Source organism: Spea bombifrons, chromosome 6 (genome assembly GCF_027358695.1).
Source record: "Spea bombifrons isolate aSpeBom1 chromosome 6, aSpeBom1.2.pri, whole genome shotgun sequence".
In the NCBI taxonomy this organism is placed as follows: Eukaryota; Metazoa; Chordata; class Amphibia; order Anura; family Pelobatidae; genus Spea; species Spea bombifrons.
The window spans coordinates 37,190,658-37,204,150 of NC_071092.1; the positions used below are offsets into that span (position 1 = coordinate 37,190,658).

At 37.6% G+C, this 13,493-nt stretch overlaps 1 protein-coding gene across 1 annotated transcript; it reads right to left on the bottom strand.

Annotated features, from left to right (window-relative positions):
• Positions 1-492: 492 nt before the first annotated feature.
• On the bottom strand, positions 493-3,437 carry LOC128500752 (regulator of G-protein signaling 16-like). The gene is made up of 5 exons (XM_053470009.1): positions 3,348-3,437; positions 3,094-3,207; positions 2,540-2,601; positions 2,129-2,295; positions 493-1,716 (listed from the first exon to the last, which is right to left on the bottom strand). Exons 1-5 carry the CDS (start codon positions 3,389-3,391, stop codon positions 1,519-1,521), a joined length of 585 nt encoding a protein of 194 aa, XP_053325984.1. The 5' UTR covers positions 3,392-3,437; the 3' UTR covers positions 493-1,518.
• Between the last annotated feature and the right edge of the window lie 10,056 nt (positions 3,438-13,493).

Genomic DNA, 13,493 nt, shown 5'->3' on the forward strand with positions numbered 1-13,493 from the left:
AAATGGTATTATCTTAACTATACTTTTCTCCTGTGAAGCTCCTCACGCACGGAGCTTGCACTGATGTTGCTTCCGGAGGCAGTTTGGATCACTGCATTGAGTGATGCTACAGAGACAGGCGATTTTTATACACCATGTGCCTCAGCACTCAGGAGCCTCACTCTATGAGAGTGTGTGGTCTACCGCTGTTATTACTCCTAGATGCTTCCACTTCACCATAACAGCACTTACATTGGACTGAGACAGTGGACCATGCCAGAAATTTTACATACTGGTTGTGTCAAAAGTACCATCTTATGATCGAGCCAATGCTTGTCGGCTGCCTATTTGCTTGATTTTAAACACCTGTTAGCAATGGGTTTGGGTGAAACACCTAAATTCATTTAGGAGGGGTGTCCATATACTTTTGTTCGTAAAGCGTATATCATTTTGCTACAAAATGTTCAAGATATAAAAAATAAGAACATCAAAGACAGGTTTTAGTTTCTTAGATTTTTATTTTAAATTAACATATATTATTATTTCTGTCATGTATTTTCCAGAAATACAACAGTTGGAACCATTATCTGCAGTTTTTAACTCAAGTGTTACCATCAAAATACACATCAGGATGTTAAACAGTATGCACATAGGATAACGTCTGCATTCAATACTCTCTGTACCAGAATTGTCGATATGGTTGTAAGCACAGCTTACGACGAAATAGACTCCGTAACGTGTTTTAAAAATGCAATATTATCTGTCAAATCCTATACAATAGCCAGGGTGTGACTGTAGTAACTAGGGAAACTTTTTCACATATACATCAAGAAATCTTGCATACCTATCAGCTTTTGAATACCAGCGTGTACTGAACTGGGTAGCATGTCCTTCTCAGGGACCACCGTTTATGTTCAGCTGAGCTGACTCAATACTGCCATCCTATGGTTTGGCAGGTTAATTACACCGCACATGCAGTAGCAGCCAAAGCAAGTGCTTTAAGTACGCACCAAGAGGCCCCTTAGATTAGTGGATCCTGCAGACATGACCTATTGTCTTGTTATTAAATATGACAGTAGTCTGCTGACACCACCATTTTTATTTTGTACTGCAAGTTTTGGCATATTAAAAATATGTAAACACAGAAATTAGAAATAAAAAGCATTTCAACTCTTTGAGGCTGAGATCTGAGTGCCTCAAGTCTGTTGAGAAGAGTAGTCTAAAAGTCTGTTACCATAATCATGTTAGCATATTGGCATTTGTCATATAGAAAAACTACTTCTAATGAGACACGTTGGTGTCCTGTCTGCATAATGATATCCACAAATGACTGTCCACCTGTATCCTATCTCCAATCCACTTGTTTCGTGGTTCATGTTGATGATGTTGAATAGTCAGACTTGAAGAATCGACCTGGTCGTCAGTCAAGGCTAAGATCTAGCCCACATCATGGGCCGATAACAATGGTACCTGGTCTGGAATTTTCCATTGAGCTTAGCTGCTCAATGTTGTCACTTTCTCCTCTGCCCTGTTCGTTGTTCATGTGAAAGATAGCTTAAATTTGCTTAAGGAAGAATGGTGTGACAAGTCCTTGTAAAGAGGGGATTTAATAAAACGAGGGTATGAATCTTTCTCCATCAGAATGCGCGCTTGTTCTTGGGCTGCGTCGAAGCATGTTCTACTGGCAATCTTCATTTGTTGGCGAGTGAGCTCCCTTGTCTGATGGTCTATATTAACCTGAACAAAGAAAAATATTCAGTTTAAATACTATTTTCAGAAGCATTTCTTAGAAAAAAATTGCAATCATGTATGATAAGTAAAACATTATTCCTGATCCTAGCCCCATGCCCCAGGCAGATCTCTTGCCCCAGGCAGATATTTTTTTTGCATCATTCATATAAATATATTTTCCTGCCCAAACCATTGCACTCAAAACGTTAATGGCAAGATCTGCTCTGATAGAGTTATCAGCTGGACAGAGCTTGGTGTATCAGACGTTAGGTGTCTTATCCAGTTTTTTAACTTGAAATATTAAACTTTGGTTTAGAGCAGCTTTTCTTCTCTGACGGTTAGAGATCCACATTCATTTTAGAATTTCTGTAATTGTAAATTCCCAGTTGCGAGCTCTAAAGTACAATTCTGTTCTTACCTCTTGCGGCGCTCCACTCTGAAGAAATTCTTGATATATGATTTGAGCTTTGGCTCTCAGCTTGCTGTCGGACTCTATCATCCTGTACTCTTCACAGGCCATCCAGAATTCCAGGTTTTCTTCACTGAATTCTGTTTTCAAGAAGGTTTGGAACGCTAAGAGTCCATCTGCAGACAAGAGAAAACGGGTTAAATGCTGCTGCACTGCATAACTTCATCCATGGTGCCATTATTTATCTCTAATATTTTTTTTTCATCCTTGCTCTATGTTTTCCATAGCCTGTATTAATAAACCTAAACATAATATTTCACATAATTGGATCACTTCCCAGTATTCACCCGTCTTTGCGCTATATATAGCTCTCTTACGGGAATTGGTTTATTCTACCATGTGATGGAAAATAAATCTTACCTTTGCTACTAAGCAGTTGTCCAAAAGATTCCTTCAGTTTCATTGCTTCTTTTTTGGAGTTGCTATGGAAAAAAAGAGGCTGATATGAGATCATAGCAAACACAGAACCTCATACCTCCGCAGTATATTAATGCCATGATAATAAAATAATTACTAGGCGATCGCCTGCTGCTGTCGGAATACAACCCTATCACTCTTAATCACATAAGAGTCTGGATTCTGAGTCCTATTGAACCAGTCCACAGGAGTGCTGGCATTTTACACAAGATAACAAGCTGGTTGAGGGTGATGTGTGTTGTAATGGGATAGCAGCTGGACATCTGCTGGGTGCCCAAGAGTGGCATATATTGATGGTATAATATGAGTTATATTATTACACATATTATGTTTCACTTAAACAGTAGTGTATGTAAAGGTTATATTTATCCTATAGCTTCCATGTAATACTAAACGCAGTCTATTTCCAGTAACCCGATGATCTTTGGGACACAGTGATAGGGTGAAACATCTATTAAAGCATTTATTAAGCTATTTACATAAAGCTGGAAACTTACTTGTTCAGTGTTCTGTTCTTTGCTCTCTTCTTGCAAACAGTTGAAGCGAGAAGATGATGTCCGATCTCCAGTTTGTGAATTAAGTTGCCAATGGATAAGCGTAGCTCTTTCGCCCTGTAGCATAAAAGGCATCCAGGTTACAGAAAAAGCAAAATACATCTTATTTCCTACCATGACTCGCACGCTAAGGCTTTATTTGCCTCGTAAAAGCGGGGCTCTAGAATCCTCTGGGTCCATAACCACGGGTTTCTTACCATTCAGGGCAGGTACAATGTGTGTCTGCATGTCCTCTACACATGATTTCAGTTCTGAATCCCGACGCTGCGATCCTTGCCTTTATAGCCGTGTGGGTTTGTTCAGCCTCCTTAGTAGGAGGATCTGAACGTTACATACATGGGAAGAAGGTGAAAAAATGAAACCACCTCCCACGTCATCTATGCCAGGGTAAAATACAGGGACGTGTTCCTTTTTTTTAAAAAAAACAATTGCCTTTGTTTTCTATCCACCAGTCAGAAGCACGGATACATAAAATAATTGCAGAGAAGATGCAGATAGATGCAGAGACGCAGTCACAAGGAAATGGAGCAAAAATGCCTTTTATTATAAGACAAGAAAAATCCCTGGCAGTAGAATTACGCAATTGTACTGATTAGAACTGGAGGGGATATGGCATTGGCATTGCGTTAACACTTTCAGTGTTGAACAATTGTGCCTTAACAATAGGTCTTTTCCTTGTGCTTTTTTCGCTGCTTGTTCTGCATGCTTCATGAGTTAATAATAGGAAGTCGGCGGACCTCCGGTGACTGTTTTACAGTTTTTACGTAGGTTTCTGTACACGTTAAAATACTAATGATTATATGCCGGACATAGGAAGAATGTGCTGATAATTCGAAGCTTCCAGCTTCTACCTAATGGCATTTGCGATTGATTTATTCACCAATGACGTCAGGCTGCTCCATATCTCCCTAACTATGCCCAGAGGCTAAGCTTAAAAATATATATAAAAGTAAAAATAGACCTGTATTTGGCTTGTACACAGTTACATGGCAAAAGATATTACACGCAGTCCACGGTTCCGATTCTCTTCTGCACAATATATATGTAGGGGAAAATGTTGAAAAAAAACCTATATATTTAGCTAAGACGTTACTTGAGTATAGACCAGGTCAGATATTGAATTGACTGAAATTAGGCTCCTGATTTATTCAACATTTTATTCAATGAGACTATATTGCTCTGCCACACATTGATGTTTATTAAATCTTTACTTGTTAAAGTAAAAAATTACTAAAGGGTTGGTTTGGTAAATTGTGTGTTTAGAAGACATAAGATCTTCTTCATTATGATACATGCTGAACTTGCTGTAGTTCACGGTTCTAATATATAGTTACTAGACGCATAGTTCTCAGATACATAGCCCACACAAAATGTGCCAATAGTAATTGCTAAAAGGTTTTAGGTTTTTTTGTTGATTTACAATCTGGGTTCTGGGCAAGACCTGTGGATGCAATCTAGGTGTTGAGGAAAGTCCTAAGTGTGCAATCTGGGTGCCAGGACTGTCCTTTGGAGGTTGCGACTTGTGATCTATGTCTACAATTTACATGAATTATTTATTTGATCTATACCGTCTATGTAACTTCACATGTTATTTTCAGTTGAGCTGTACCTGCAAGACAGGGTTTGTGTGTTATTTGTTTGCTGTGTACCTGAAATGCTATTTTTCATGTGTTATTTATTTATAACTGCAAATATAGGCTTTGCATGTCTTATTCAGTTGATCTTTACCTACAATGCTGTGTGTTTCCATTGTTTTTTTTTATTATTTGATCTATACCTGAACTATATGCAGGAGGAAATGAGAGGTGGGTCACAATGAAGGAGGTAACAAAGGGACTTGGGGGTGATGACGGAGAGGGGGCACCATGGTGATTACTCGCACAGTGTGCCTGAACATCTAAAACTGTTTTGGGTCACTTGCTGGACCTGCACCATTCATTTGTTATAGTATTGTGCTCCTGCCCATGTGGCGTGAGGATGTCTCACGCAGAGTCACGCTAGGGTCAGAAGGAAGGAAGACAGAACTGACTCTGACAGTCTCCTCCTAATTGGCAAGTACATTTGTTTTTGGTGTTGGGTGTGATTGGGTGCTAGGGAGCACGTGAAGGAGAACAAGCAAATGCTTCTCCAGGGTTCAATCCATATTAAAGATGGCCCTGCTTGTCAGTCTTCCAAAGCCCTACTATGTGTGTTACTGAAAGCTTTTGAGCAATAAACTACAGGAATATATTTATTTAACATGAATAGAAGAGCAGTACATAATAATGATGTAAGCATTTAGGAAAGTTGGAAAACTGTCTATGTAAAACAGTACCTTTAAATGTTATTGTTTATCACATTCAACCTTACAAATTAGTTATTCACTGCTTTCATTTTGCTGGAAAAAAACTTAATGTTGTTTGTAAAATATTTCCAGACTGGCTAATGCAGGCATGGAGACTTGTTTTCGCACCAGTACGCAGGAACAGAACACATTCAATGTGCACTGAAGCATCTGACAGATAATAGAGTCTGTCACATGTGGAGAATCTTAATACATTCTGGGGGTCTTCAACTTTATTTCCTTATATTTTAGATATAAAGTGCACTGGGCCACAAATCATACTGATTTAAATATTTTTTATATGCATTTTATCATTTGTAATTGTTCTTAGGGTGTCAAGCTGGTACTCCATTGGTTAAAAGTTTAAAAAATCTGTTTTTTGTAGGACGGTAATGATTTTTTAAGGTGCTGACACTGTCTGAGGTAGCTGCCCATTCTTCTGTTCTAAAAGCATTGTGAAGCATTGGTCAGTTGGCGAGATCCACCAATCTTGCTTCTAGAGCGAGTCGCGCTCTTCACAGCCTCTTGACACTTACCTCAACCTAGATGTCTCGATTTGGACACCTGAAATGTTGCACACCTGGGTGTGCTCTTGGCTGTGCTTCTTGCAACTCCCTTCTTTGTGTACCAAGCCACTTCACTGTCCAAGGCATTGTCTGAAGACGTCTGCCACATTTATTAGTCTTCAATAAGCGACCTATCCACTATAAGCACAAGAAACCACGAGTGAAACTTGAAAACGCTCATAACCTGTGTAAATGCTGCTGTGCCTTGTGCAAATGTGCAATTTTAATATTAATATTAATTATACTTTTCAATATTAAACAATATATCATATGTTGTTATAAACACCCCTTTCCCACTGAAGAGGTAGATTCCAAGATGGCTGGAGGTTTCCTATATAGGCTCTTACTTGTTTTGTTTGTGATTGACGCTTTCTATGCCGATGGGCAACAAAGATCAATACAGGGAGGAGTGAGGGAACGTTAGGATGCACTTGAGGACACTGCGTGTTGTCTTCTTTTTAACATTATTTACGGGATTAATTTTCTTCACTTATCTAGAAACGATTCAGTGCACTCGATGAAAACACACAGTATGGGGACACCGCAGGCATCTATTTTGGATGAGAGTCTCTTAGAACACAGGGACACTGAGGTCACAGTATAACGTTGGAGCCCTGCCATTCGGGGAAAAGACTATCCAAACTATTTTCTTACTGGCAAACATAAAAAGCAGCTCTGTTCTCCAGTTAAAATCATTTTACTATTATAATATGCATCCCTTTAAGTGGGAATTAGTTTAAATCCTATTATAGGCCTATAATATGATAGAATAATACGAATTGAAACGTAATATTCATATATCTAAAATGGAAGTGAACAAACAAATACTGCAATAAAGTCACAATAAAAATATATGTAAATATCCTGTAGGGCGCTTATAAAAAAAGACACGTGACTATATCACAGTGCGCTTCCAGATCTGCATGTCTGAACATCATTGTACTGTAGAAATAAAATAAAAGGTACTCCATCTATGTTGAACCGTATCAATGCTAATTGGATTTTATGTATGTGAAAAATGCAGTTAGTAATTCAATGACCTGTCTGGGAAAAAACGTTTTCAGTCGTAGAAGCAGGACTATAACTGCTAAGAAATGCTACAACTAAATTTGCTAGATGGGGAAAAAAGTAGGTCTAGACATTTGTACACTGGTCTACGCTTAAAATGTAATGAATCGGGAAAAATAAACAAAACAAACCCAAAAACAACACAACTTTAACAGACATATTAACCTGTTGGTTGCCAGGTTAAACTGGATATGTTCCAGGGTTGCAATGCAATAGTGTATGTAGAATGTATTAAAAATGAAATAGTGCTGGCATTGTAAGAGTTATTTTTAGAACCAATAACAGAATCATGATAATTAGGGTTTATATAAAGGTTGTATTTGTTTTGCATTAGGTTCAATTCATATCATGGAGATCTGGACACATTTTATTGATCGGTTAGCTTAATTAAACCTAACTGTTGAATTGGTTTGATATGAATTGGCTGTCCAGAGGTTTGCCCTGATCTGCAAGTGAATTCAGAGTTAGGTTTACTAAATGTGTACATGAGGTTAAGCTTTTAGTGCTTGTTACTTGACTAGTTGCCTTGGTAATTGAATGACTTACAATTTATATTTGTGATATTGGCATTCATTTTTTTTTCATTTGTCAGAATTTTAGATGGCTTATAGAATAAAGGCCTGTGTGTCCCAGATCCTTGGGGCTGCTCTTCAGACTCCATGTTCCCTGTAAGATCTGAATTTCAAAGGTGGTTCATTCCTGGCTAAGTGGAGTCTTATAATAAATGTCGGTGTTCTATTTATTGGTTTCATGTGGCTTCACTCCTTCTTCTGGTGCATGTGATGCCATATCTTGATTATTTAGGCATGGCAACGCAGATCTCAGACATAACAAACTAACTGTTCCTGTCCTTGATCTTTACCCTATAGTGTGATGATGGACAGTTGATCGCAAAAAGAACAAACATTTATCTTCTACACCCACAATGAAAGGTGGGATAGAAGCCCTGACCACAAACCCATTTCCTCATACCAGTATTGTTCCCAACCCCCGTACCTTCACCCATCACCTCCACATGCAGTTATTACTCCCACTCACTATAATGACTTGAAGCATCCCACTCAAGTGTTGTGTAATTAGAGCAGCTGCTTGGGGAAATGATCAGCTTCACTATACAGAGCAGCTTAGATGGTTATGGATTCTGTGTATGGGAAATGGTATATTTTGCCTTCAGCCACGTTCATCATTATAAGCTTCAGGTCTGATTAGTGCTGGTATTGTGATAAGGGAGATAAGGGAGATCCATGCACACACCATGTATTTTTATGTCAGCCTTTCTGCAGGATGCTTGACAAAAGCGAGAGAAGCAAAGAAAAGCCCCCAAACATATACTTATCTCCAAACCCTTATTGTTTTATACAGTGACAACTGTTATTAAGAGAAGCACAGTTTACAATTTGTTCATATAATCTAGCCATATTCTCTGTACTTGTCGATGCTTATTTAGTAAGTAAGCCATCAATATTGCGGGGAAAGGTGGGGAGCCACTAACAGAGAGGGAGGAAGCCCTTAAAGAGCAATTGTCACCGTCACAGCTTTTAGGATAACTGAATTCATTTGGAAACAACCTATAGCGCGTGCTTTTTGTTTGTCAAGCAATTGAATTTTTTGGGAGGTAATCAGTTTAAAGGTTCAAATACGAACATTTGGGGTTTTTTGGCAAAAATAACATGTTACCAGCTTCCTTTTCTGAAATTACCTCTTTTCTCCAAACCCTTACACAGGACGCCTGAACCAATCAACAGCAATCAGTAACTCAACAACAGGGGAAACACAACTTTAAGAGAGAAGGTGGAATTATCATGCAAATCGTGAAAACGGATGTTCATATTGCTTATTTTTTTATATTCCATCAAATCCGTTTATCTAATACGTAAAACTGTAAAAGGTAGGGTTTGGAAAAGTGACAGATCTGAAATAAACTGGTTTAGTGGGTTGGAATGAATAGAAGTCCTTTGATGGAATAAAATATATGCATTATACATCTCAATAAATGGACCTCTACCAATAGGCTGAACAGTAACTGAATTGATATTCAGTAAAATGTGAATCAAGCCCATCGAATCTACACATTTTTACTAAAATTACAGGATGGCATAAGAAATATAGTTTAGAATATAGACTACTCCTCTATTGTGTTCCCCATACCACATGATCAGACATGCTAAACTGAAGATACATTTTACTTTAGACAGTAGAGTGACAATCTTGGAATCCATAGGAATTAAGTCGTTATTAAGGCATTTTCAACATTAAAATCTAATTTCCTAGCATCTCATTTGGCACCCACTGGCATGACCTTCTTCATGTGGACTACAGGGTCACTTTGCTTTTCAATGATTAGTGTAATACACAAAGAACAATTTGGTTATCAATCAGGTTTTGAGGTTGTGTACTGATATAAAACAATAAATAATAATAAGCTTTACCCAAACAACATCAATGTGTATTTCATGCAATAAAGGGATATGGATATCTGTATATTATTTACATATATATCTTTATTTATATAGTGCCAGTGTTGCACACTATACAGATAACAGTAAGGACATAGTACAAAATGAACACATGGATCAATATACACAGAGGCCCACTACACGTGCTGAAATATAGCACTGTTTAGTAAACAAGGGCCTAAAGAATGCATCGCAAAACACAGACCCTTATGACCAATTGGAAGACATAGACAATAGGAACATGTGTAATTTCACTGCCGCAAACTGTACTCTATGGCAAGGAGAACAAAGATGGGTGAAAATAGATTTTAAATGATTAGATTACGTTTTATAGAAGAAGCTATACAGTAGGTATTGTTAGACATCTATACAAGATTGTAATACAGAATTTGTACAGTTTAACAGTATAATATGTGAAGGGAAGGAGAATGACCTTGATTTGTAATAATTCTAATGGTTGTAGAAATAGAATTACAATAGTACTACTCATCCTTGTCACACAAATAGTTAAGAAAATAAAACAGAATGTGATGCTTTGCGGGCAGATTTACCACTAGGACCGACGTGACAATGAAAATAACTTCACGGGCTGTCTGGTGGGTTGCTATGGTTTTGTTTCAGATGCATCTGCGAGCAAGGAGAAAAAGGGTAATTTGATGCACCGGATCTCTGAATTTCTTGCTCGGAACAACATCTGAGCAAAAGGGAGAAAGCATTGTAATAGGCTACACAAGATAAGAACACAACCGGCACAACCACACATTTCACATCCAACACCAAGGGACAATGTTAACCAGGGTTGATCTGTCCTGAAAACAAGTGGCACCTTGCATTTGAATATTGGGGCTGTTTATGGAAACCGTGCGTTTGGAACGCTTGCATCACATCAAACACAAAGTGATCCAAGTGAAGACATTTGCATTTATCAGTGTAAGGCTGCCACCAGCTTCTTGGACCCAGACTCGGAAATTCTATTTCATTTTACATAAACAATGCAAAAAGCGCACCAAGCAACAGTCCTGATAATTAAACGCTCTGTCAGCTGCTCTGCTCGATCTGTAAAAAGAGGCATCGCTTGGTAGTTATGTCTTCGCGAAAGACTCTGCTTCTATTTTTGGTTATAGTAAAAAGAATTTCCGGCTCACCTCCAACCTGGACGGTTGCTGGGTTACAAATCTGTAAAAGTTATCTCTAATTGGAAGAAAAATAAATCCGAATAAAAATCCTGACGCGGAATTGTAAAAGCAGTCTGTAGTAATACTCTACTGGTTGCTATGGCAACTGCACCAACTGTACCACCTGACACAGAATTAATCTAGACACATAACCTGCATAACCTAATTAATTCTGTCTTTAACTCCTTATTGTGTATGTATAAATAAATAAATAAATATATATATATAGTAATCAAATAAAGTGTTGGTTTTGGACAACGTGTACACTTTAACTATGCAGTTATTATTATATAAAATAATTGAGCCATGCCACTTTGGCTACAGTTATTTTTTTACTCTGTTTTTACTTTCGTTGTTATCCGACATCTTGTATAAACGTGTTGCCGTCATGACAGAGGAGGGAAAAACATCAACTGTTATAACATTTTCTAGAATTTGGGGTTCATATCAAAATTATATTTTTGAATTCATTTGCAACAGAAATAAGTAAAAAAATAAAGTCTTCAATTCTTTGAATGCATATCTTACGGTACAAGTGCAAATTTAGGCACTGCCCCTATAATGCACTTATACAACCTTTATAAATCACCTCCATAGTTCACTATAGCAAGGCTAGTTCTTGGGGAAGAATCGTATGCGTGATATAGCAACATTGTAACTTTAAGTGTAACGTGAATGATACGCTTATTCATACTGTTATTAAGGGAGAACTGGTCTCCTACGCCATAACTTCAAGAGATAAAAAGGTTTATCTTGAATCATGCCCATAGCTGCGGAAATAATAATAATAATAAGCTTTTATTAACCAGAGCAATAGATATTGCTCGTCATATGAAGATATTTGTGCATGACCAACTATCGCCTCATTGTCTTTAGCTGATACTTGCGTGATAGGAAACTGTTTAAAGAAGAAACAATATATCCTTATGGTTTATGATTATAGTTAGTGGACTGTAATTCTATAAGGATCAATACATTTCTAGAAGACATGTAGAATAGTATGTAGAGGAGGCTTCTGGGTCTGGATAGTGAATGCTACCCAACATCGTGCTCTGCTGCCTTGAGTCCCCGTTGCCTTCAACTGGGAAGCTCACTGAATGGTAATTTCACCAAGCAATCCATCCACATTATGGCACCTATTACAAACTGGATCATTAATGTATATTAATAGCTTTACACTTTAAGGATATGCTGACTGTTAAAAGAGATCCTTTACCATTATGTTTTTATGAATACAAAATTGGCATTCTAGGCATGGGTCAGATTATCACATGTTGGCACATATGCTTAGGCGTGTGGCTGTGCGAGCAAACTGCTCTTATATGTACCCAGACATCAGATGTAAGACTTATGAAAACCAGGTGATAGAAAAACATACCTGTTTCTCTGAGGAACTGGAGAAAAAAGCTAAAATTGCTTAAGATGCATGCACGATCCATGATGGTCATTGCACGCCTTAGAACAATTCTGGAGCGAGTGCAATAGTGTTGTCAAGATCCCTTGGGATTGAGGCTTCCAGCTTAATATGCCACTAATATGTATGTTGGATCTATAATGAGTCACATATAAAAATTGAGTTTTTACATAACAACATGTTACACAACGTGTCTGTTGGTGTTTTAAGAACAGAAAATAGAGCATAACAAAAACAAACTTGCTAAAATGAACCACAGCTGTGTTTGTTTAGCAGAATAGACATTATCGCTCTAAAATTCAACAAACAATCTCAGGCTAAAATTAGGCATCTTGGGCAAATTTTATACTTTTCACAAGAATAGTAAACTTCACTGTGACCCAAGATACGAAACTACGTAAGTTGGACAAGCCCAATGTTTGGCTAACTACCTGCTCTTCAGCAGGGGGTAAGTGGGAGTTCACCTGACTAAAATGCCTTCTCACGTTCCATTTTTGGGTCTACAGCACAAATCCAATCCTGACATTGGAAATCAAGAAAGATCAGCAGTTATGTGCAGAAATTATATCATTTCATCATTATATCACAAACCATTTTTATTCCCCCCCAAAAAAACTATTCTATAATTGACAGAGCTTTTTTTAAACACTTTTAATTGCTACATATGGGTCAGAAGCACAGGCCAAAGTCACAGATCATATTTGCACAAAAGACTGCACAAAACCTCCTGAAGACTATCTCCCTTATGTTGGCAGAAATTCTATTGTCCCACAAGTTGTTGGACCCTCCAACACTGCAGTCTACACCACCTCAACCTTTATTCTATATATATATATATATATATATATATATATATATATATATATATATATATATATATATATATATAAATATATAAGCTCAAGTCCATACCTTAGTCCCCATAAAAGATCAAGCTAAAGAGGACAAAAGAAGAGTGATCTATACCCACCTAGGTAAAGACTCCCTTGTACAAGTAATGGGTCAACAAATTGTTTTAGCTCTTAAACCATGACAGATACATATGTCTGCCTCTCCTTGTAACACTTCTTCATTTATGGTAGAATATCCATCGCTTTAGGTTATGTTTATCACAGTAAAACTGGATCAGGTCAGTGTCAAGGCTCTAAATATCAAGCGACCATTGAAGAAACACTGTTTCACTGTTCGCGTTGATTGCTCTAAATTTACTGATTTGTCCAAGAAGCGATCCAGATTAAGCTTAATAAACATAACCTTTTATTTTATGCCGAAACAGATGCTGTCTCAATTTCTTATTGAATAACTATGATTAACTGTAATGAATTACAACTGGGTTTTGTA

What these genes read in the sequence shown, in the direction of transcription:
- LOC128500752 (XM_053470009.1), bottom strand. Translation starts at nt 3,391, where the DNA reads ATGTGTAGAGGACATGCAGACACACATTGTACCTGCCCTGAATG. An exon ending in CATTGTACCTGCCCTGAATG is followed by an intron (nt 3,208 to 3,347) that starts GTAAGAAACCCG and finishes TTTATGCTACAG; the next exon opens with GGCGAAAGAGCTACGCTTAT. An exon ending in AAGAACAGAACACTGAACAA is followed by an intron (nt 2,602 to 3,093) that starts GTAAGTTTCCAG and finishes TTTTTTCCATAG; the next exon opens with CAACTCCAAAAAAGAAGCAA.